General features: G+C 39.2%; 2 protein-coding genes and 1 long non-coding RNA gene across 7 annotated transcripts; 2 read left to right on the top strand and 1 right to left on the bottom strand.

The window, feature by feature from the left end:
* Positions 1-280: 280 nt before the first annotated feature.
* On the bottom strand, positions 281-6,120 carry LOC122657844 (DUF21 domain-containing protein At1g47330-like). 5 transcript variants are annotated; one of them, XM_043852637.1, is made up of 13 exons: positions 5,639-6,120; positions 4,989-5,065; positions 4,801-4,884; positions 4,593-4,706; positions 4,335-4,421; positions 3,935-4,074; positions 3,757-3,844; positions 3,009-3,082; positions 2,165-2,358; positions 1,134-1,324; positions 600-646; positions 369-443; positions 310-338 (listed from the first exon to the last, which is right to left on the bottom strand). In XM_043852637.1, exons 1-12 carry the CDS (start codon positions 5,814-5,816, stop codon positions 371-373), a joined length of 1,347 nt encoding a protein of 448 aa, XP_043708572.1. In that variant the 5' UTR covers positions 5,817-6,120; the 3' UTR covers positions 310-338; positions 369-370. The 5 variants fall into 5 exon arrangements, with proteins under 5 accessions (XP_043708571.1, XP_043708572.1, XP_043708575.1 ...); XM_043852636.1 differs by having other exon boundaries at positions 281-443; XM_043852638.1 differs by lacking the exons at positions 310-338; positions 369-443; positions 600-646 and adding an exon at positions 1,950-2,076 and having other exon boundaries at positions 1,203-1,324.
* On the top strand, positions 1,098-24,428 carry LOC122657848. The gene is made up of 3 exons (XR_006332376.1): positions 1,098-1,108; positions 2,569-2,574; positions 24,307-24,428. It is a non-coding gene; the product is annotated as an uncharacterized LOC122657848 (long non-coding RNA).
* LOC122657846 (putative S-adenosyl-L-methionine-dependent methyltransferase Mjls_1072) lies at positions 11,365-13,434 on the top strand. Its single transcript, XM_043852641.1, has 2 exons — positions 11,365-11,995; positions 12,685-13,434. The coding sequence occupies exons 1-2, from the start codon at positions 11,593-11,595 to the stop codon at positions 13,311-13,313; spliced, it is 1,032 nt and encodes a 343-aa protein (XP_043708576.1). The 5' UTR covers positions 11,365-11,592; the 3' UTR covers positions 13,314-13,434.
* Positions 24,429-24,686: the final 258 nt, after the last annotated feature.

Genomic DNA, 24,686 nt, shown 5'->3' with positions numbered 1-24,686 from the left:
CAAATTTGGGGGATGACGAGGAAAGCATATGAATCTCATGCTGTAGCCCTTTTATTAGTGGGAAGATGATTTGAAAAATAGATTCCATGATAACAACCACTACTCTTTCTTGCAGACTTTTTTTCGCTAAACATATATAAAAACATAAAAGATGTTTCACAATAACTTAGGTATATCTATTTGTGATAACAAGACATGCAAAGCATCCAAGAACAAATTAAAATGCACATCTAGTCATTAACTAATACTATACAGCATTTACTAATTTCAAAACTCAGGGACACAAGAATAGGTGAGGTAGGGGAATGCTGAGAGCTATAGTTGCTCCTGAACATTGGGGATGTTGGCATAGATGTGCAGGCAATTGGTGCTAAAGTATGATGGATTCTGATGAAGCCGCCTGGAGCACTTTCCCTTGAGATGCTTGCATGTTCACCTTTATCCTGTGTTTCCATAAGCACAATTAGTCCCTACATCATCTAGTATACAAACTCTATGAAACCCACAATCTCAATTTTGTCACAGATATCGTCTTTTAACAGTTGCAGTTCTCATTCAAGATACGTTGAAAACACAGAAAAAATTACAAAAATCCATACCTGTTGTGAACGTTAATGTATTCATCAGTTTCATCCAATATCTCCTCCTGACATGGCAGAAAAATTGAGCTCAGCATAGATCATCCAAACTAATGGAAGGAGAGAGAGAGAGAGGTAGAGGAAAAATTATAGGGAGAGGGATCTACACGCCACCTGCGTGTACTGGCAATGGACGAACAGGAGAAGTGTCTCACGATTAGCATACAGGAGGGCCCACATGGTCATGGAGGATAGAGAGTGTGAGAGGGTATGTACTACTGGCACTAAATACATCATTTTTCCCTTAATTATATTCTAATGCTATTTCACCACCACCCCCCAAAAAAAGGGGGGGAGGAGAGAACATATTATTTAAGCTGATTAGGATCTGAAGCACATAGGATTAATGAATAGCAGAGATACCTAAAGTAAATGATTTGTTTTCAAGGTTACTTGAGTTCTACGAAGGTTAAAGATGTCAGAAGGCATTTGTGTTAAATTCCACCATTTAAGTTGCACAATTGAAACTCGTGAATTTTCACATTACCAGGTTACCTGTAAAAGTTCTTCAATCACATCCTCCATAGTAATTACACCAACAACCTCTTGATTGGGTGGGATTTCTGGAAGTGGAGCATTATCGAGATCCAGAATGCAATGTGAACAACCTCTATGCCCCTTCTTTAAGCCTGGAATAGCTGCGGGACGATTTGTTAACTTCTGATCACCATCCTTCCTAGTTATACCTGGGAAAATCACATGAATCTGCTTTAGCTCCTAGATTTTAGGTCCCAGAAGTAGGGCCTACCTCTTCTTGCTCTGCAACTTCCAAAGCAAATCAATTTCTATAATTCAAGGGAACAAAGTATTCAATCCAAATGCATTATAGAATGTCCCAGTATGGAACATGATTTATCTATAATAAGCAAGAATGATAATAAGGGCGTACCCAGTGCACGAGGCTCCCGCCACTGCGGGGCCTGGGGAGGGTTACGCAGCCTTACCCCTGCTTTCACAGAGAGGCTGTTTCCAGACTCAAACCCATGACCACTTGGTCACAATGGAGCAACCTTTACCATTGCACCAAGGCCCGCCCTCAACAAGCAAGAATGATACAAGTAGAAAAATAAGTCTAAGAGTCACTTAGATAGTGAGGCTTAAATGCTGAGACTTCAATAGAAAAATGCAAACAAGCATGCAGAAAATAAGAGGATGGTTTTCTTGGGAGAACAAGAAAAAATTGCAAATAAGAGTTTCATAAAGTGGTGATGACACTGATTAGTAGTGAAGAAATAGCTTAGAAACCAGGACAACCCAAAAAAGAGAAATATCAAGTCAGAGCAGAGAATAGGATGAAGCATACGTCCATACTGTTAATGTTTATGACACCCATAGATGATGGCTTCTTTCCGTCCTCTCATCTTGAACTTGGTACAGAAAGGAAATTCCAGGATGAGAATATGGCATAATAAAAACTGAAACCTGTCCCCAAGTGATCCTAACAACTTGGAGAATTTCCACATCAGTGTAGTACTTATCAATTATCAATAATGTGAACACCAACTAGGTTCGTTCGATATACTTACCTTCATTTAACATTGTTGTATCAGGTGGGGCCATCTGCTTTTTATTGTTCACCTTACTCTCCATATTTTGCACCTCTTTAGTTTCCTTTGGTGTCTCTTTTGTATCATTAAGTTCCTTTGATACAACAGCTATGTGGCTGTGACCTTTCTGAAATTCATTCAGAATATCATAAAGAGGCATGTTTTCTGAAACCCTGAAGAAAGGAGAATGAATCAAGACAAAAGAAATAAACAAGCCTACTAACTAATGCAGCAGTATTAAAATTGTTTTCAACCAACCATTCAATGAAATGGTAGAGGTCCCGATCATTTACAGGTGAGATATTTGGAAGGGGGGGAAAAAAAAAGATCAGTGACAACTAGCAAGAACAAAATGATCCACAAAAAGCCTTGAGGTGCTTAAGCATCCTGTTGAGCCAAAAAAAGATATACTGTAAGGAATACCAACTTTGTCATAGATATGGTAGGAAGCGAGTGTGGCAAGTTTAAAAGGGGAAAAAAGGAAAGGAAAAAAATGTAAAATTTCAAAACAGATGTGCTCAGAAAACGGTAAAGTCAAATTTCTGGCATAAACAGGACATTTCCATCTCACATATCATGGTGGCATAAAGGCTAATTACAGCACTCAATCATTAGTTAGATAATTGTGCAATTCCCACTTCCACAATTGGCTGAGATTCAGCACAAAAAACTGAGTTGTGGCAATAAAATATTAAGTATACTAGATCCTCTCAACAGGGAGCAAAATATTACATGGCATAACAACTGATGGCTATGATAAGATGATAGAACAACCAATGGTTATGACAGTGAGGCAAAGCTGAACTGAAAATTTCACTCTCACCTTGGAATTTTTCTTATGATCATTTTTCTCAAAGGAACTGCATCTTTTGGGTCAACTGTCAACAGATTTTTTACCTGCAATGTGGTAAACTAGATGTGAGATAAAAGAGGAGCAGACAGAATAAATTGTTCTACTTGCCATCATGGAAACCCAAAGGAAACCGACAAAAGAGAATTTATACTCCATTGAGAACTATATGCTTGATGAATCGTATACCATATCAAAAGCTCTATTAAGTATATGGGAGATTTTGATAAATTCAGTTTCGTCAAACCTATTAAACTAGAAAAACCTCTCGACTGCTGAAACAAGACCAATACAACTTGATTCTTGAATTCAATCGGAATCTTGAAAAATGGTACAAAACAAAGGAAGAATCCCTTATTTGATACACTTCCCAGTAACCATCATCAAATAGCACATGAAGAAAACAGACAACTTCTAGTTTCTTATTCGAACTTTTATCAGTTGAAAGGACATCTTACGAAAAGCACCAAATTCTTTCTACCCAGCACTTGTCAAGTTTATTGTCTAATGTCTATCCCCTAGTGAATGTTAAAACACCAGTTATAAACTACAAATGCCAAAAGGAAAAGAGTATAAAGATACATATTAGAGATTATACACCAAAACAGATGGGAAATTAAAGTTAAAGTGTCCTTGAATGCTCAACAATTTAGGCCACTATTTGAACTGTGAATCCGTCCAGCCACAGTCCACACACACACTCAGAGAGAGAGAGAGGTACCAGGATAAGTCCAATTATATTAGTTGGATTCCCCACGTAAATAGGAACTCTACTATGACCCTTCATCATTATTGCATTCAATGTCTCCCTGAGGAGGGGAAGAAAAACTATAAGCTTAAAACTTAAAAAGAAAATAACTAAAATGGTAAATGGATTGTAAAGGGAACCGTAAACCCACGAATCAAGAGTGTCATCTAGATCCAGGGAGAACACTTTGGAAATGGGGGTCATGGCATCTTTTGCAGCCTTTTCTGTCAATTCAAGAGCACCAGCAATTATGGTAGTCTCATCATGCGTTAAGTCTCCACCTTTTCCAGCCTGGTCAACATAGCATAGATACTGTTACATTTTTTTGCAGTAATAAATAAATAAATAAATATAAAGAGAGGGAGAAAGAGAGAGGAAGAAGATGCAGGGGATACAGCACAAGACTAAACACAAAACATCATTGGTTTGGTAACATACATTTTGAATGTAATTTAAAGCAGGAAACATTCTTCAATGTGAAAAATGATAGGAACAGATTAACTCTATACATACAGAAATTACAAGCAATAATTTGAAGCTGAGTGAAGTACCTCGTTCCCATGAAAATCCACAAACGTCTTAAGCTCTGCTCGCCGTAAAAGGACAGCATGCCCCTTACCCAACATCCAATCCAGAAGCTGTATATTAAAGAGAATTAATAAATAAATAAATAAAAACTCAACAGGGAACAACAAAAGTGATATGAGTTCTAATATAATTTGACTCTTAATTGTCATAGATAACCAATCTAATAACTGCAGGAGAGAGCACACATACCATCCAGATACATTTGTGAATTATATCTGTACCTTACTAATTGGGTAAGCAACGGGGAAGAACAGCAAAAGAAGAACACGGACAAGGGGTGCCAATGTTGCTCCCACCGCCATGCCGTAACGCGTACAGACTGCCTGTGGCAGTATCTGTTATACATAATACATAAATAATAGAACCCAGCTGACCATGCTCAAAGAGCACTCAATAAAAGTAACTAAACCAAGTTTGACAATAAAGAACCTCTCCAAACACGAGGATCAAAGTAACAGATATGAGTATGGCTGCCCAAGGGGGTACAAGCGCGTCCAAGAAAATAGGGAGAGCCTATGAAAATGATCATGAACAAAGGATGCCATTAATAAAGCCGTCAGAAGAACAACCCATCAATTACAGCAACGAAATAGAACAAAATTAGTAAAGATTCACACCTCCATTGCCAAGGAGTTGCCAATCAACAGCGTACATAGTAAGAGATGCTGCCTCTTAATAACCGGAAATATTTTTGCTGCCAGAAACCCATCATCATTTACATTAAAGGAGGCCCTTTCTCCAGAGACAAAATATGGCAGGAAAAAAAAACAGAAAAACAACCAGCGAGTTGACCCAGTTCCCAGGCTCCCAACTCAGAACTCTGTTTTTTGTCAAAGTTACAAATTTCATCCGCCCTTCCTCACTTTCACCAAAAGGGAACCGATAAAGAATTACCAAGGTTTCTGATGCTCTTGCACAAGGGGAGAAAAAAGGGAGAGAGAGAGAGAGAGTATATATTCGGGTGGACTAGGAGACCTGCCTGCTCTTCCAGCAGGAAATTCTCGAAAGCAAAAGCACAAATTTTGCATTCCCTTTTCGCTCCACAAAGAATCAAAAAGTTTAACTGAAAGTTTGGGTTCCCAAATCCCATTGAGAAGAGTATTCAATTGTTTTTTCGTGTTCTCGAGTTGGACAAGACGAAAGAATCGGCAGAGGCCCCACGAGTTCAAAAACACGACTTTTGAGTCTCAAACCGCTCTTGATTTAGAAGAAGAACAATAGACACAGAGAGAGAGAGAGAGACTGACAGAAGAGAAGAAGAGAGTACCGGCATAGATGCGGTCCTTGGGACGGCCAGACTTGATAAGGACTTCGAGGTCCACGAGGCCGAGAGACATGAGACCCAGGGTGAGACCCGCCATCAGACCGGCGAAGCACACTAGTCCTACGATCAGCAACAGGTAGAGAGAGAACTTTGCCCCGCAACACGCTACGTTCGCTGCCATTTTCTCCGCTGTGATTGAATTATTGAATTGGATTCAATGATTCTTTCTACCTTAATTATAATTTTCTACCACTTTCTTCACTGCTACTTCCGTATCTTGTAGACTCCTCACTTCCTCAGTAGTCAGTACTCCACTTGCTTAGCTTTTATGCATCTTCTCTGCAAAATTCCAATTCCAATTCCTCTTCCTCTTCCTTTTGTTTTCTGTATCCTTAATAAATAAATGTTGTTCTCCTCAGTTTTCATTCGATTGGAACAGGTGGATTTGAAAAAATACCATTAATTACAGAACTGAAGAACTGAAAGTATGCCACTTACAACGAACGTGCCCTGCTGCCACCTATATCCTTTTTTGCTTCTTAATCCCAAAATGTCCACATACCTCAGTGCTCTTTGCATTTCTCGTGGAAATATTGACTTCGTTTTGGAAAAAATTAAACATCACTGTGTAGTATATGTATGTGTGCTGTTAGCCGCTTCACGACACGACTTTTTTTTTTTTTTGAAAGGGGAATGGTGGGGTGGGGAAGAGGTGTAGAAGTTGAATAACCTAACATCTTTTTTTTTTTTTTTTGGTAGAAGAATAACCTACTATTTCACAAACTAAAGTTGTGTAGAGTTATTTAGTCAGTCGTGTACCATTACACATTCGAATAATTATCACCTCCAATTCACGTGCACCTCCTCCAATTCCTCCAATTCCTCTAATAGGGGGAATGGATCCCATCTTGGGTGAATAATTATCACCTCCAATTCGCGGGCATCTCCAATTCCTCTAATAGTGGAGAGTTGATCCTACCTTAGGCAGTGTTTTCAAGCAAGGGGTAGGGTGGTCATTTCTGCCTCCATGTGAGGATTTGGAGGAATTGGAGAGGGCAACGAATTGGAGGGGATAACGATTCCACCTTGGATAGTGTTTTCGGGCAAGGGTAGGGTGGTCATTTCCTCCCCCATGTGAGGAATTGAAGGAATTGGAGGGGGGCAGCAAATTGGAGGGGATAACAATTCTACATATGCTAATTCTTTGTTCCAATTCCACTAGCAAACGAATTAGTGGTGTAATGAAAAAGTTCTCTAAGCCGTCAGGGGAGGGTACCCTAGTATCCTCTCTCTATCTCTTTCCTCCTTAAATGAAATTACCTTGCTACCTTTCTATGTATGAAATCATTCTACGGCATCTCATTGGTACGCTCCTCTATGCTGATTGCTCACAGAACCCTCTCCACATTTGTAAATATTCAGCTCAAAATGAGAATCTTAATAATTACAAAGTAAATATTCAGCCCACTCGATTCTCAGTTTCTTCGAATTATTGGATTTCGTTTGGCATCTTCACACAGTTTCATTCCCAAAGTAAAGATATTTGTTTGGAAACTACTGCTTGATCGAGTTCCGGATCCAGATCCTCTACTGCCAAACTGCTTGGTAGGACCGTATTGCCTAGACACGATGAGGCACGCAATGACCGCCTTACCCCCACTCGGGCAAGGCGCTCAGCAAAGGTAAGACGGTCATTGACGCTTCACGCGTGTCAGGTCAGCAGACGGTCCTCTGGATAGCTCGGCAATAGAGGATCCAAATTGTCGAGTTCCGAATCCAAGCCTTTTCTCTGGATTTAGGTTCCAATATCAATTCTTGATGCCCTTTATGTTCAATTCAAATCAATACCAATCATGTTTTTGTAAGATGCTCCATGGCCTCTTCAGTTTGGAGATTTATTTGGTTTTAGTGACAACAATGTTGTTTATGCTCTCGTTGAGTTCAGCCTCAATCATCCCTTTTTGTTTTGTGCTCATTCAGCCCCCTTCCTTAACCCCTTTTGGTTGAATGACGCAATGGATTTTTCTCATCTCCATATTCTATCTAAGGGTTCTTCCTCCTTTAATTAACTATTCTATTTACCCCCAAAAAAAAAAACACAATAATTATAGAAAAGAATCTTCTTATTGACACCCCTCAAGGTGTTAAATAATTTTGTAATCTTTTTTTTTGTCTTTTAGTATAGTATATAGTTTTTTTGAAGAAAAATAATACTATCATTTCACATGTAAACTTGAAAAAATATGCATAACAATGACACCTTTTAATAATGACATATCAATATATTATTTTCAAATTATTTTGAAAACCCTTTATACCCTATATTAAAGAAATTTTAAGATTAAGACAAAAGAAAAATGTCATTCACTCCCATACAAAAATGTCAAATGATAAGTTTCAAGGCAATAAATGGCCCATGCAGTAATACTGCAAAAGTTTTCCCGCTTGAAGAGATTTTCTAAGCAATCCATCTATTTTTATAATGGATACAGGCTTTGGCCCAGTGGTTGGCATCACTCATGATAGTGATGGCCTAGGGTTCGACGTCTCAAGTTCGAGGCACTCCTCCCGTAAGGCATGCATGGCATGCACCCCTTTACTCGTTTTCTAAGAAGTGGAGCCCTTGTGGGTCTTGTCCATGCCTCTTTGTGGGGCTCTATCCCTCTAGCGGGGACCTTGCACCCAAAAAAAATTATATTTCTATCATGTTGACGACCATTGGGTAATTCCAACTATTGGATACCAAAATAATTTGGATTGACCAACTACATATATTTGGACTCAAATTCAATCATATGCTGCCTATAATATGTCCTTTCATCCTTGCATCAGTCCGTCATCCATTTTTTGGCAAGCAACATCTCCATAGTCTTTAGTTTTTTAGTACTTAATTTTACCATTTGGCTAACTTCTAATGAAGTAAAACTTAACATGCGAGCATACAACCCTAGGGTTTGCTTGTTCAATAAGTTATAGCTCTGTCTGACCTGCCATAGTAATATTTAAATGGGAAAAAGATTGTTACACTATCCTTGTACAAATTCTTTTATACCTCCCCACATAATAAATAGTGAGACCCACGTAGACATTTCTCTCTTATTCTAACCATGTGGGTCACAAGTAGACCCCATATAGATGATACCTTTTCCAACCCTCATTGATTGTTATGTGCAAATTCCTTCTTACACTGCCCTTTACAGAACCCTCATTTGTTTTCTTTTGTTTGCTTTAGAATTGAAGACCAATGTGATATTTTTGTTACTGTAGCAATGGAAAAATTACTCATTTACTTGGATTTCAAACCAAAGAAGGGAAAACTATTCGGTAATATAAGGTGATGACTTCCGTCAATTTTGTCAGGCTGCAAAATCTTTGAAGTAAAAAAGACATTTGGGGTTGCATACGAAGTCCACATTTATCCTGGCAATGGCAGGGCGGAGCTGGATACTGCAGGGGTGGGACGGGGGCTGGGACAAGGGTGGGGCGTGGCTGGGGAGTTGCATGGGTGGGTAGGGTAGGGACAGGGGTAAGTAGTGGGAGAAGAGAGTTGCAGGTACAGAAGGGTTGCGGACACCAAATCAACTTACCAGTCTTATATGAGAGATGCTAGTTAAAGAAGTGAAGCCGGTCACGGGATTTGCTCTCTCTGTGATGGTGTTGGTGTCGAATTTTTATCCTCTCAATTACACTGCCTGTACTTGCCGTCAAGTACATCTAATAGAGGGAGGTGGACCCCACTTCAGGCAGGGGGTACGATAGTCATTTCTACCTCCTCTGTTAGATGTACTTGATGTCAAGTACAGACAGTGTAATTGAGAGGATAAAGATCCATTGGTGTCAGGGTTTCAAAATCAGGAATCAATGACGGAATCAATCATGTTGATTCTGATTCAAATTGGATCGGAATTGGCCTGAATTGGTCCGATTAACCCCTAGAATCGGCCTGGAAGGGCAGAAATCGAAATCAGTCTCGGCCGACTCACCGATTTTTGAAACCCTGGTTGACATAGGGGGGGCAGAGGGAGGAGATATTGCAAGGAAGATGAGAAGTGGGAAATGGAGGCAAGACAGGGGAGTGATGGAGGTGGGTGAGAAGACTAGTAAATTTGGTCTCGTTTGTTTGATGGGGAGAGTGGGGTGGGAATGTTGTGGGACTGGGTCCCACTATATAGTGGATTGGGGACCAAGGGTGAGATTTTTACTGCTTCCATGAATTGCAACCAAAGTCCTTTATTTTTTGTGGGACTCTGGATAACATAGAGGTGGGATTTCAAATATCATGTCAACATACAAAACATTTCCCTAAGCTTTTGTAAGTTCATCACCCCAAATTAAACAAAAAACGTTGGAATAGAATTTTGAAGTGCTACATCAGCACTCTCCCACCCCACCTAAGTCCCCGACAAACAAACAGGGCAAGGTGGGAGTTGGGGGCAGCACATGGGAGTGATGGGGGTAGGGAAGAAGAATAGTAGAGGAGGAAGATGGGGACAGGACATGGAACAAGGGTAAGTAGTTGGAGTGGAGAAGAAGAGCAGTAGTTGGAGATGACCAGTATATCCTAGTTTACTGGTTTAAAGAAACAATAATAGTGAAGATATATTAAGGGCAAAATTGAAAATTAAAAAGAAAAACTTGATTAACCTGGTTAATGTTATCTTAGTTTAGGAAAACAATCACCTTAACCCAGGCCTCAAGGTGATTTTTTCAATCAATTTCAATAACCAAAACAAATATATAAATATATATATATATATATATTCAACCGAGAGCAAATAGTATAGAGGAGCACACCAATGAGCTACGTCAAAACAGTATCAAGTATAGGAGGGCAGCAAGATCATTTCATGCTTGAAAAAAGAGAGATGGACATAAAGATGCTAGTGTACCCTACCCAACGACTCAGAGAACTTTTCCTTTTTAAAAATTTTTTAGGTAGAAGAGAAGACAATAAACAAGTCAATAACAGAGTAGAGTTAAAACTCTCAAGCTTTGAGAACCAACCAACGATGCACTCATCAACCCAGGTGACAAGAATGAGACAATATAAATGCATCTGTCACCTCTTTTGTCAATGCACTATCTTTCTTTCGTCACTCCCACAGTTCCTAAAGGCTAAAGCCATGGTGGCCAGTAATTCCTGATCCTAAGTGAACGACTACCAATCTAAAGCCCAGCCTTGAATATATATATAAGAACGCCAAAAAGTACTTTTCTTGAGGTTACATGTAAACCAGCTAAATGGCTCAACCACAATCTCCTTAATTGCAGAAAAATTAAAGTAGAGACTTGTGGGCAGAAGGCAATTTTGGGACCCCCTCTCTCGAATTTTTCTTTACCTCTCCTAATCAGTTTAACAGATAGCATCATAGAATAGCTGATTCTCGCCCTCTAACTCTTTAGAGTCAGTTCTGCTCTGGTTTATGTGTATATTCCATGAACCAAGGAAGCACAATTCTAATTTATGATTTCCATAAACTGCCCAGACAAGGGCAGCGTTAGTCTCATAAATAAAGCAAACAGAAATTGCCATGACACTTGATGGGAAACTCAAGTCTCAAGACTCTCAGTAGGCCTTTATTGTTGGTTTTGTTGGCTCCTTTCCTTTTTTTTTTTTTTCTCCTGCAGTTTGCAGTTGATAAGAATTAAGAGGTTGACAAGTGACACTTCAAACAGTCATAATGGACGTGGATCCACCCAACAGCTTCTCTTTACTAGTAACTACTGCGGCAAAGAGCTTAGATACGTTAGTGCGTTTTTCAAACGTTGGTTATGTGTGGTTCTCTTTTCCTTATCCCCTTCTACTGATCCTCTCCCTTTTCTCCACAAAATCCCTTCTCTGGAATTTTGTCTTAATGCATGGCAGTTGTTGGGTGTCAAGGCATTTTACCTTCTCCATTCCCTCTTTGCTTCTCAGTTCTTTGAAGCCTTTTTTCAGAATTTGGGTTACAAATTGAATGCCCTTCTGGAACATGTCTGTAAAAGAGAATAGACAGCCACAGGAGGGGGACTCAGCATGGCCGGAGCTGCAGCTCTCAAACTTGCTGTTATCTGACACAGTTAGAGCAATTCACACAACCATTAACAATGAGTGGGATTCACTTCAGCGCACCGCATGCCAGACGGCGGCAGGAAGAGCCTTGTGGAAACATGTGATCCATGATCCACTTGCAGAAGTACTGGCTGGGGAGGCCTACCTGAAGAATTTCCATGAAAAGATGACAAGAGACCGTCTGAACAATGCCCGCGAAATTTCTGGAGTCATTCTTGCTGTTCGAACCCTCTGGTTTGATTCAAAACTTGAAGCAGCTCTCAACTCTTTTAATGGTGAAGAGGCCCAGGTTGTTCTACTAGGTGCAGGTTCGTAATTGCTCTGTTATATCCCCTCAACTGCATTCTACCATTTGAGAAGCCAGCACTAGTTTGTCTTGTATTCAGAATCAACACGGCCCAACTACAGTTAGTTTCCACATGTAGCTTTGTTTCTCCATAAACTTATTATCTGAACATGGATTAGATGATCTAACCTATCCAAATATATATATATATATATATATATATATATATATATATATATATATATAAATGATCAAACCAAATTGAATGCAAATAATTGACGATCATATCGTAAGGTTCAAAGCTAGATTTCAAAACATGGATTATCAATCAAATATTAAAGTATAGTTTTTAAATACTATACACCAACAATAAAACAGTCCACAGATGAATGTTGTTCAATTAGTTTACCTTTTTCGGTCAGAGCCTATCTTAAAATCAGAGTAATTAACCTCAGTGCGATGTCAGTCCACAGATGAATACGCCATTGTGTATGTGATGTATCCCAGATTTCCGATTTTTTTTTTTTTTTTTTTTTGTGTATGGAGGGGAGGGGGGGGGGAGGAAAGGATGTTAGGGGGGAATTCCATGTTTCCAAGCACACAAAGGGGTCCTTAACCATAACAGTCTCTTACACAACCCACCCAGCAATTTTTTTATCCACAATGGATGGTGCAGGTTTTCAAATTTTGATTCAAAGTCCTCTTTTGTAGGAATGGATGCTAGGGCATACCGCTTGAACTGCTTGAATGGAAGCAACGTTTTTGAGGTTGATTTCCCTGAGCTCCTGCACATGAAGGCCACTCTCCTGCAAGCAGCAATATGGTCCACCAATGAACATGAGCAACTGAAGGTGATAGCAAAATCCATAACCAGAGTGCCTGCTGACATCAGAGACGATAACTGGCTCGAGAAGCTTCAACATTCTGGTTTCATTCCTGAAAGGAATACAGTGTGGCTTCTAGAAGGGATCCTTTATTACCTTTCCCACCCCCATGCCATGCAGGTACTGAAGACCATAGCAGCCAACTGCACCTTGACTCACACAGTCCTCCTCGCAGATTTCATGAATAAGTCCTCAACCACAATCTCCGAATCTACCTACCACTTCTATAGTGACTGGCCTGATCATCTTTTGCCATCTCTTGGATTTTCTGATGTCAAGCTTTCACAGATTGGAGACCCTGATGCCGATTTTGGCCTCTTGCATGATCCCCTAAATATATTCAACAAGATCCGCAGCCTGCCCAGGTCAGTCCAAACCCACCCAGATGATGGAACACCATGCCATCGCCTCTACTTGGTGCAGGCCACAGGCTCACCCAACAATAGCATTCCATAGAAGGTCAATGATCTAATAAACATAGACACCACACATGAGCTGATTCTCAAAGGTAATTGTAGGCACTAGCAGTGTTATTGTGGCATTAGGAACACAAATGCAGCTTTAAGCTAGTGAAGTATATATATATATATATATATATATTATGGGAATGTTCTGTTTTATGGACCGGCTTCACAGCTTGGCTAGTTGGAACATACACCAGCGTGAGATACCTCTGCTTTCTTTTTTTCTTATGATAGAAACCAACCCCCTCTCTCTCTCTCTGTCTCTTCTCTCTATTCTTCTTCCGTTCTTGCTCTTTTCTCTTATTTACTCCCAGCAGTAGTTAAAAAATCCAGATTAGTGAGCTAATAATAAGTCTGGGAACCACATCTAGGTGTGGTGAAGACAGGATTTAGCATCAAACCTCAATGAACCAGCCAATCAAACTGTTTTGTATGTACACAGCTGACATCACTGTTTTATACCATATTCGTATTTTCTTTAGAAAAGAAAAAATCCTAAACATCCATGGCCCCATCAAAATGTCAGGAATCACACATTTTTCTGAGATGCCACTGTGCTGGCTGTGATTGACATTAATCCATCAGTCGACAGAGTAATTTATGATTGTGAAGAATGTCTACTGCAGTTTATTACTTTCTTTGCTAATGATAGATTTTGTAGATCTACACTCCATCACTGTTGTAGTATAAAACATTGTTTCCCATAACTTATCAAATTGAAGGATATGATGTGATAGAATATTGGTACCACTATAAACTATACCTTACCAAGTATTCTCAATATACATAGTGACATATCATAGGCATATCATAAGAGTAAGACACAAACTCAACTGTAGCACTACCACACTGAATAATACAAATGGGTGAACCAACCTTCATTCAAGTAGTTTTACTCTTTCCTCTAAACAATTATTCCCAGAACTCTTTACTGAAAACTAAAAATTCTAGCACAGTTTGAGGATCAAAATCACAAAGCAGCACATCAAAGAGGTATAACATTATGGATCAATAGAAATCCCATTATCTCTAATCAAATTAAGGTAAAACTTCACAGTTTCTTGGAGCATAAATTTTGGGGGAAAAAAACTTCAAATATTTCACTTAAAGTGTATGACTATACCATATGTTCAATATATTGTCTTCCTGATTAATCAATAGGCCTTTCGTTATTTTTTGAAGAAAAAAAATGCAATAAAATATTGAGGGAATTTTACTAGTTTCCACACTTAAGATGACCTTAATGAACTCCTTCATCTATAATGATGTTATTAGCATATTTTAAATCAAAAGAAATAAGTGATATTACAAGTGACACAAGTTAAAGGTTTAGTCATCATCCTAGTAGAGGCTGGAAGAAAGAAAGAGGGAATTTAAAAAAACAAAAAAAGGAGAATTCCAACTACAACAATCAAGATGATATAAGCACCCTATAGGACTGAGATAAAGAATCAAGATATTTAAGCAGCTAAGAAGTCATATGGTCCAGCTAGGGCATAATTTTCACAAAATATGTTTGAGGATATCTCATAGACCCAAAAAAATGTACACCACCAGTACAACCATATCCATATGTGGAACATCCATCCAAAATTTCATTCCTTCCTGTAAATTCATCTCAGAAGATTGTCACATGCATTTCCTTTGTCAAGAAATGACACATATATCATGTGCCACTTTTCTTTTTCTTTCTTCGTTAAGTCATTAAAACAAGAGAAAGTAATCCAAATCATATAGCTTAATGGCAGATACTGGCAACTGTACCTTGTCTTATCCCATGCTTGAGATGCAGTTTCGAGAATTGATATAGAAAAAATAAAACAGAATTCAAATGGATACCCACGTATTGTGAAAGCATACATTCTACAATGTCAAAAAGCAACACCATCCTCAGAAGGCTGATGGGAATTTTCTATATTGGTGTCACTTTCCTCTACACAACATCTCAACAGAAAAAAAAAGAGGAAAAAGAAGGTACCCTGAAGATAGAGTTCTTTTAAAAACAGAAGACTCAGTCTTCAGAAGGTAAAATAACATGAAGCTTTAAGAAAATTTTCTTGAAAACCAAACAAATATTTTTTTGATAGGTGCAGATGGTAAATTTTGGAAACCGACTTGATCCCAAAATAATTGAAAAGATTCACTATTTTACATTTAGTCAAAATACTTCAGCTAGTTTTCAAAAAATAGTCTTTCAATAAAATCCCCTCAATAGAATTAACAGGCTTTTGGGCATGAGTACAAACACCACAACAAGCAAACAAGTTCACTTTAAACTAGCACGAAGGTTTGAATCATTGTTGTGACAAAGCTTGATCCCAACAACCAGAACCTATGAAGAAGAAAAAGAAGAGAAGAACAAACAACTCTATCGTGGACAGCCTCTCCCTTATATTAATTAAGCAACCAACTCTTAGTAGGAAACCTAGCAGGAGAACACTAACCGGTCGTGTAGAGCCTGCACCAGTGGGAGGCCAATAAGAGCGAGTGTGGGAGCATTTGACTGAACGTGATTTTTTAGTTCATTGGGGGCTGACTGAGCAGTAATTTCATGTGGTCCTGTGTCTAGTTGTAGGAACCACGCTACCGGTTAGCGTTCTTTTTCCCCTAAAGTAAATAACAATGATGGAACAACAAAAATAGATATTAAAGACTCCCACTCTTGACTTGACGCTAACTCTGTGTGTGTGTGTGTGTGTGTGTGCGTGGGTGCTTGCTTGGAAGTTGGAACAACAAGAATAGGTATTAACAGAAAAAGTAGTCTTGAACACATATAGCAGCTGTAGACATACAGAGAGAACTTCATTCTGGTATTAATACCAACTCAAGCACACCAACCATCAGCAACAATAGTAGAGAAAAATCTTATGTCGAATAAATCCAGACAACAACAAACAAAATAAGCAGCAAAGAATACCAATCACAATCCAAAATATCGTAACAACAACATCATAAGCCCTTCTCAAGGAAGGCAAGTAGTATTCTTCACAAAGAAGATAGATAAAAGTGCAGCATAGGTTGATGTGAACCACTGATAAAAGTACAGTATAGGTTACTACTGACCACTGGTAAAAGTGCAACATAGGTTGTTGCGAACCACTAATAAAAGGGCAGTATAGGTTAATGCAGACCACTAATAAAATTGCACCATAGGTTGTTGCGAACCACATAACATAGCAAAGGTTGCTAGGAACCACAAAAAAGAATCTTGTTGCTGAAAACCACAAGTATAATCATCTTCATAAGAAAATATGTTGTTGATGACTAGAGTAGATGACACAAACAATAAATAACCTTACTATTAGCCATCATGGTTAGGGAATGGAAAAGGACTTTCAGCTCTGATACAAAATTATGCAATCCAGGTACATTTTGGATTGCTTATGGACCCACCTGAACTAATATCAACTCAATTTAACCAAAATAGTGGTAAAACTGTAAATTACCTCACTTTTCAAAGGAAGGTGGCGTTTGGCAATTAAACAAAATCTTAAAGCTCCTTAAGAAGGTAAAGTGGCAGGGATGAGAAAGGAATTAGAATTAAAGGGCAAGGGCAAACATAATGAAACTAACTAGTGGACATAAACTGAATTAGAAATAAAAGGGAGGGGTACTTATGAAAATAAAAAAGTAAGTGTTTTTTCAATTTAGGTTGTCTTCAACTTCTCAATCATGAGCAGGTTGGAAGAACAGACTTCGATTCAGATGTTCAAACTCCTTTGTTTGGAAGCCGTTCAACCCGAGATTACAGTTTTACTACTAGTCTTTCCAAATAAGACCAGTATAAATCAAAGGGGTGAACTCAGGTCTGGTGGTCAGTACAAAACAGCAGCAACTCCCGGCTTCAATCTCGCGATAGGGGAGTTGCCGTAAGGAAGCAATCTATACCCTGGATTACCAGGTTGTTCAGAGTTGTATCAATGGTGTTCCAATGAACTCTCTAAAGACCAGCAGTATCGCAAACAGGAAAAGGGTAATATTAACAGAAATAAAGAACTGAATTAATAGGAAAAGAATGAGAAACGAGTCCAAATCAGAATGGGGGAAGAGCAAGGAAAGAGGAGTAGGGACTAACCTGCGAAGAAGAGGACTGGATCGAATCAAGAGAAAACAAGAGAGAGCGAAAAGAAAGAACTGCAATACGCCACTCACAACCCTCAACTCCAATTCAATATTCTCATTCCATCCTCTAATCGGTTGCTACATGCATATAAAAAATTAAAAGACTCCAACAATAAAATAGAAACCAGCTCTACGACAGAACCTAGAGCAACTAAGAAACTTGAAATAGGGAAATTATCTCCTACGTAGTTTATCTTCCCTTATATAAACTCAAATAGAATAAAGATTACAAAAATAACCCCAAGAAACAATTAATCTCCCTACCAACCCCTTTGGACCAAAAACTTATTTAGGTCCAGTTCACTTGATTTGGGTTTCCAAATCCGATCGTATCGACCCAACCACAATAGCTCCACTGCATCAACTCCTCCTCTGAAAAGAACTCGACTTCGTCTGATGCCATGGCTCTAGAGTGGTTGGACCAATACGATAGGCTTTGGAAACCCAAAAAAATGGAACCAAGCCAACTTGGGTTTTTGGTCTAAAAAAGGCTGGTAGTGGTTTAGTTTGTAGTATTTTATCTCTTTTATATTATCATGTTTTGCTTTGAAAAGGTTACATATGAATAGGAGATAGAGTTCGAGTTAGTATGGGTTTTACATTCCAGTTAGGAATCTATATATTTTTTTTCTTTATAAACTTGCCTGGACTTCTGTTAGCTCGTAGTATTAAATTGGTTAGTGTGTCGGTGTTTTCAGATTGCAAATCTCTAATTGCATTTCTGAACAATGCTCCTTCGACATTAGATTGGGCCTCTTCAGTGTTAGTAGAGGATATTCATCATTTGATTCAGTGTTTATCTTCTGTTGTTTTCTTGTATATTCCTAGATTGTTAAACAAAGAAGCTGTTTTAGCTAGAGGGGCTTCTCTGTTATCCTTTTCCTCTGTTTGGTGGGTTAATCCCCCTAGCTTCGTTGTAAACCCTTCTCTTCTTAAGGGGAGGAACATTTCTGCTTGCTTTCAATAAATTGTTTGGGCCGAAAAAAAAATTGATAAACAGATTTGAAATAGAAAGTTGATTGGGTATGTTCAACGTGAATATGGCATGATTATGGTTACGTGATTCTCCTTCTCCCCTAAACTCCGAGTTTATATCTCAGATATCTTCCCGTTCTCTCATTGAGCGTCCACGAATTTGGTATCAGAGCCAAAACTCATCCAGCTTCCTCCCCATCAATCTCTCTCTCTTCCCTCTACTAAGGTACGACCTATCCTTCTCTCTCCCTGTTTTTTCCTTCTTCCCTGCTGTTCAAAATTCCCTCATATTCTTCCCCATCTCCTAAACCATAGATTCCCATCCCCAAAAACCCTACCCTGCTATAGTGCTATGAGATAGTTTGTGTTCCTCTTAGGGTTTCCGCTAGTGAAAGAAAACAGATTGTCTATTCTGTTGAAAGGTGGGAAACTGACTCGTACCTGATTTAGAAAACTCTTAATAGAAGTTCGACTTTTATCCTCCGGCATGTTGGACTTCTCGAATTGGAGTTCTACTTGTCGAACTTAAACATCATCTGCTACTGGTTCTGTTGGCGCAGGGTTGAAGACAATTGTTTTCCCCCCTTTCCCTTCCTCTCTCTATCTGTGGGAATCCAATACCCATCCCTGGGCAAACCTACACCTGAGATTTCAGGCCCAGCCAATAGCAATTGAAGGAGTTCTTCTCCTTAGTGGGTTCTGGTCTTCCGCTACCTTGCTTCGATCGGGAGGTTGAAGGCAACTCCTTTTTCCTCCCACGATATAAACCCCTTGTTTTAAATTACCCCTTTCCCTCCCCCCCCCCCCCCCCCTTATTTTCGAATTGACTTAGATACCCCCTTACTCCTTTATTATATCGTTTCCTTATTCTTCCTTTAATTCCAGAATTGCCCCAAACTATTGTCTCCTTTTAAGTCTTAATTCTGTTTTCTACCAAAAGGAACTTACAGTTCTGCGGCTTTTGCCACTCAATTCTTGATTTGGTTTATTTAGTGTTTGGGTGGGCCCAAAGCGAACCCAAACAGGGTTGTTTGAACCGGGTTCCACATCAATTTGGAGATTTTAATCATATCCTAACCATGGTGCCAATAGTGAGATTCACCAACAGCAGAATTCCTATAAAGACGAAAGCAGGATAGAGATTGCCAACTTCACAGATCGTGTTGATACCTTCGACATAGTTGTCAGTTCCATCCAGACAATGATGGCATCCATGCAAACTTCTATTGATTGACCAATGGCCTCGGATAAAGAAAGAGTTCCATTCAGTCTAGGGATTCTTTAAACCCCATCCCATAGGACCTGTCTCATGTTACACCACCGCCACCACCACCATATGGAGTTTGGTCGATATGATGATCCTCTTTATGGAGCTGAAAGAGAGCGAAGCTGGACATCCTCAATTTTTATGGGGATAGCAACCCAAAGCATTACCTTAACTGGGTTCAGAGTTTGGAGATATTTTTCAGATGGTATGGTTTGATTGAGGCTAGAAAGATTCTATTTGCCGAAGCTAAACTAAAGGGCATGGCTCAAGTCTGATGAGAATCAAACACCAGCAACAGAATCGAACTCAAGGTATTGGGTTATTCACTACTTGGGCCGAGATGAGTAATTCCATGAACTGTAGATTCCTGCCTACCAACTACAAGCAGTGCAAGCACCTCAACTTTGCACAGTTGAGGAGCATATAGCCAAATTTTACTATTTAGCCACTTGATCTGATTTTGAGTGGGATGAGGAGGTATTAGTGGCAACGTTCCGCAATGGATTGCATCCTCAGATCAGTGTTGCACTAACATCCAGTTGACCGCCTACGATGGAAGACGCAATAAAGGTGGCATATCAGGTTGAAGAAAATCTGAAGAGACCTTACACTCGGAAGACTTGTACATATACTTCCCTTAGGGGTGATAGTTCCAACCAGCAAGTCTTCTCCCCAAGTAAAGTAATTCAGCAAGCCACAGGCTAGTGATTTATCTATGGTATCTTCACGACCTAACTAGCCATATTCTCCACCTCGGCATGGTTCCTACAGATCTCTTGTGATGCCAAAAGCTGTCATTCAGTGTTTTACATGCAAAGGGTATGGGCATATTAGCGCCTGTAAAAATCGATGGCATCCAGCTTCGCTTTTCTTTTATCTCTATAAAAAGGATTATCAAGTTGACCAGCTCAATATGGTGGTAGGGATGCTATAAAATGTGACAGTGGTGGTGGTGTATGTGACGATAAGAGTAGTGTAAAATATGGCGGACCCTGTGAAACAAGGTTCAAGAACTCGGTTTTGGTACAGGTTTCACCCAGCCAAAAAACCGAGTTGGGCCAAGATCTCAACGAGTTGGTGTAATTTTTTTATTTTTTTATTTTTGGAACTCGAAAGCTGGTTTTGGTGGGTTTTAGACCTAGTTTAATCCTGAAACTTGGTACTCAGCCTATTTTAGGCCATTTTAACACAGTGGCACTATTAGATTTTGCAAAAACAAAGTCCAAATAGGAGTTTCACTTTGGACCCTAGGTTGGTAGGCGACGACGTACTAATAGGCCTTATTCTAGACATAATTTAGTAATTGAAAGCAATCCAATCATACAATTAATATAAAACAACTTAAATAAACATTACAAACGTAAAAGTGTACAATACATCAATCTTAACATATTACATATATCTCTATCATAAACCACCGTCGAAAATCCTCAAAAATCAGGTCAAATGCACACTTCTTTGTCAAGTTCACCGAGATAGTCGAGTTCTGGAGAGATCTCGACTGTCTCGGTTGAGATATGTACATTATAAAGGTAAGTTTGGTCCAAATCTCAGTCGAACCGAAATCTCGAACCGAGATCTCGACTCGACCAGGTTGGGGTAATATTTCATTTCACCTCAAGCTCTCATTTCGGTTTTTTCAAAAAGAGAGAGATTACCGAGATCTCGGTGAGTTCTTGCACTATGTGTGAAATAGAATTGCATGGGACTTTCTCCTTTATTTGATGGTGCCAATCTGTCAATGGAAGCCTGCAGAGATGCCATGATGGCCGAGAGAGAAGCAACTGGGGAGTTGAGGTTGTCAACACTAGAGACACTAAACCTCAGTGAGTGGCTTGGAATTCTCTAAGGGAGTAACCAGTTCTGTAAGATAGGCAATAGTTGCCTCATTTTCTTCCTTATGAAAGTTAAATCGTTGAATAACCTCACTATTGGCCACCATGGTTAGGGTATGGAGGAGGACTTTCGGCTCTGATATCAAACGATGCAACCGGGGGTTTGAAAACCCTACATTTGGATTGCTTATGGGCCCCACCCAAACTAATATCAACTCAATTAAATAAAATAGTGGTAAAACTGATGTAACCTAGGTGGAATAAGTCTCACTGAGGACCAGGTTGTGTAATAGGGTTGGCCGAATGGGCAGATTAGGTTGATTAGGGCAAAATTAGGGTTAGGAAGTGGAGTTGGAGTTAGGGTTTTATTGGGTAATCGTATGCAGGGTTTTAGAAGTCTATTGGTATAGGTTCTAATTAGGTTTGAATAGGAAATAAGATTTCAGAATTATAGGGTTAGGGTTTTGGGTTTTGGGAATGAAGGGAATAAAGGGATCTAGGGTTTCTAAGGGGAGACAGGCCAAGGGCTTCTGGCCGAGTGTCACAGATGTGGGGGAGAGGGTTCGGCTGAAGTTTGATTGGATTTTGATGGCTGGTTAGGTCTAGACAGGTTTTAGGGTTGTTGGGTTTTAATGGTGAAGGAGGGATTTAGGGTTTTTATGGATAATTGGGGCTGCAACTGAGATCGAGTGGGAGGGTTAGTGAGCAGGGACTGTGGCTGAAATCTGAGAGTAAACTGATGAGGGAACAGGGCTGTAATGATTATAGATGAGGCTAGGGTTATGGGATCGATTAGGGTTCTAATGGAGGAAAGTAATGTGGATTGATTAGGGTTAGGTTGGGAGCTTAGGAAGAGGGGAAAATAATAAACCAGTAAATTAACTTACTGAATTTGCAGGTTCTTCAATGGCAGCTTGGAAAAACTTGATTGAAGAAGAAGAATGACCTCCCGATCTACAAGATGCAAGGAGTCGCCGGAGTCCACCAGCCCTAACCCTTGATATGACTCACAAGGGGTCTTGATATGACACACAAGACAGTTCTCTGAAGAGAGAAGCAGCAGCAACAATGGTTAACAGCAGGAAATGATTTTTTTAACATATTAAACTTGTGGGTGGAGCCTCTCCCACGATTCTATTAAATAAAGAGGCCAAAGGCCTATTCCTAAGTCTATTACAAATCAACTCTCTCACTTAAATCGTGGAGAGGTGGACCAATGTTAAAACAATTTTAAAATTTAAAAGAAAAGACTCTTCTACCCCTAATGACTTAAAACAACTTAAACTACTTAAAATAAAGAAGATTCCCTATTGGCCAATAGGATCACTTCACTTAAATTAAACCAATTGGATGCAACCAATCCGGTTCAATTAAAAACACAAAATAAAAACTAAGTATGGAAATAAACTAACCTAAACGAAGGCTCCTACTAAAACCCTAGGTTTAGGGTGGCTTCTTCAATTCGAGGAGGCTAGGATCTGCATCAAAAACTGTAAATAACTTGACGTTTACAAGGGTGGCAATGTGGCAATTAAACAGAATCTTAAAGCCTACTTAGGAAGGCAAGGGGGCAGAGATGAGAAAGGAATTAGGATTAAAGGCCAAGGGAAAACTTGGACTGAAACTAACTAGTGGACATAAACTGAATTAAAAATAAAAGGGAGGGATATTTACAGAAATAACAAAGTAAAGGGTCTTGAAAAAAACAACCCCAATTTCAGGTTGTCTTCAACTTCTCAATCATGAGCAGGTTGGAAGAACAGACTTTGATTCAGATGTTCAAACTCCTTCGTTTGGAAGCTGTTCAACCTGATATTACAGTCTTACTACTAGTCTTTCCAAATAAGACCACTATAAATCAAAGGGGTCTGAACTCAGGTCCAGTGGTCAGCACAAACCAGCATCAATTCTCAACTTCAATCTCGTGATACGGGAGCTGGTTTGGGGCAGGGATCTAGGGTTTGAGTCGCCTTAGGGAGGCAATCTATACCCTGGAATACCAGGTCATTCAGAGTTGTATCAATGGAGTTCCAATGAACTCTCTACAGACCAGCAGTATTACAAACAGAAAAAGGGTAATAGTAACAGAAATAAAGAACTGAATTAATGGGAAAAGAATGAGAAACGAGTATGAATCAGAATGGGGAAGAGCAAGGAAAGAGAACAAGTAGGGACTAACCTGCAAAGTAGAGGACTGGATCGAATCAAGAGAAAACGATAAGAGACCAAAAAGAAAGAACTGCAATACGCCACTCACAACCCGTGAGTTAATTCAACTCTAATTCAATATTCTCATTCCATCCTCTAATCGGTTGCTACATGCATATAAATAATTAAAAGATTCCAACAATAAAATGGAAACCAACTCTACAATGAAAACTAGAGCAACTAGGAAACTTGAAATAGGGAAATCTTCTACATAATCTACCTTCCCTAATATAAACTCAAATAAAATGAAGATTACAAAAATTAACCCCAAGGACCAAAATTTTGGTTTAGGTCCGGTTCGCCTTGGTTTGGGTTTCCAGATCCTATCGTATCGGTCCAGCCACAACAGCTTTACTGCAGCACCACCATATGCATACATACATATAAGAAAGAAATAGTGCATTCAAGAGACATTGTGTTTCCAATTAATGTGAGTCATATATAAATATATAATCAAGGAATCAGCTATGATTTGATGACCAAGAGCATGCCCTTCTCTTTGGTTCTACCATCTATAAGGAAGAAAAGATTAAACATACAAGATGTTTCCCATAGAATTAGTAAGGGTGCACAAGGAGTAGAAGCACTGCTGAAGTTATGACTGCATGACATGCAACACTAAAATTGAAGGTGAAGTTTTATACTATGGCTACACAACAATTCTGCTTTATTGAGCAAAATGTTGGGTGAGACAATAAACCAACACACATAAAATCCATGTGTCTGATATGTGAATGTTGAGATGGATTATTGGAAACACTATAAGAAAAGAAATGAATACATATACAAAAAACTTGGGATAGCACATGTAACAGAAAAGATAAATAAGAGAAAGTCAACTGAGATGGGCTGTTCACTTATTACTAGAATCAATGACAGCACTATTGGGGAGTCACAGGGTGCAAGTTGAAGGCATTATGTGGGAAAGGGAAGATCAAAGGTAATTAAGGCTAAGGTA

This window comes from Telopea speciosissima, chromosome 4 (assembly GCF_018873765.1).
Source record: "Telopea speciosissima isolate NSW1024214 ecotype Mountain lineage chromosome 4, Tspe_v1, whole genome shotgun sequence".
NCBI lineage: Eukaryota > Viridiplantae > Streptophyta > Magnoliopsida > Proteales > Proteaceae > Telopea > Telopea speciosissima.
Note: the sequence above shows the minus strand (reverse complement) of the source record. Positions and strands in the feature narration are given on the sequence as shown.

Bases quoted from the DNA above. Each gene is read 5' to 3' on its own strand.
- LOC122657844 (XM_043852636.1), bottom strand. From the start codon at position 5,816: ATGGCAGCGAACGTAGCGTGTTGCGGGGCAAAGTTCTCTCTCTACCTG. The intron at 4,885-4,988 runs GTGTGAATCTTT...TCATTTTCATAG, and splicing joins GCAACTCCTTGGCAATGGAG to GCTCTCCCTATTTTCTTGGA. The intron at 4,707-4,800 runs GTTCTTTATTGT...TATGTATAACAG, and splicing joins TGATCCTCGTGTTTGGAGAG to ATACTGCCACAGGCAGTCTG.
- LOC122657846 (XM_043852641.1), top strand. From the start codon at position 11,593: ATGCCCTTCTGGAACATGTCTGTAAAAGAGAATAGACAGCCACAGGAG. The intron at 11,996-12,684 runs GTTCGTAATTGC...CCTCTTTTGTAG, and splicing joins GGTTGTTCTACTAGGTGCAG to GAATGGATGCTAGGGCATAC.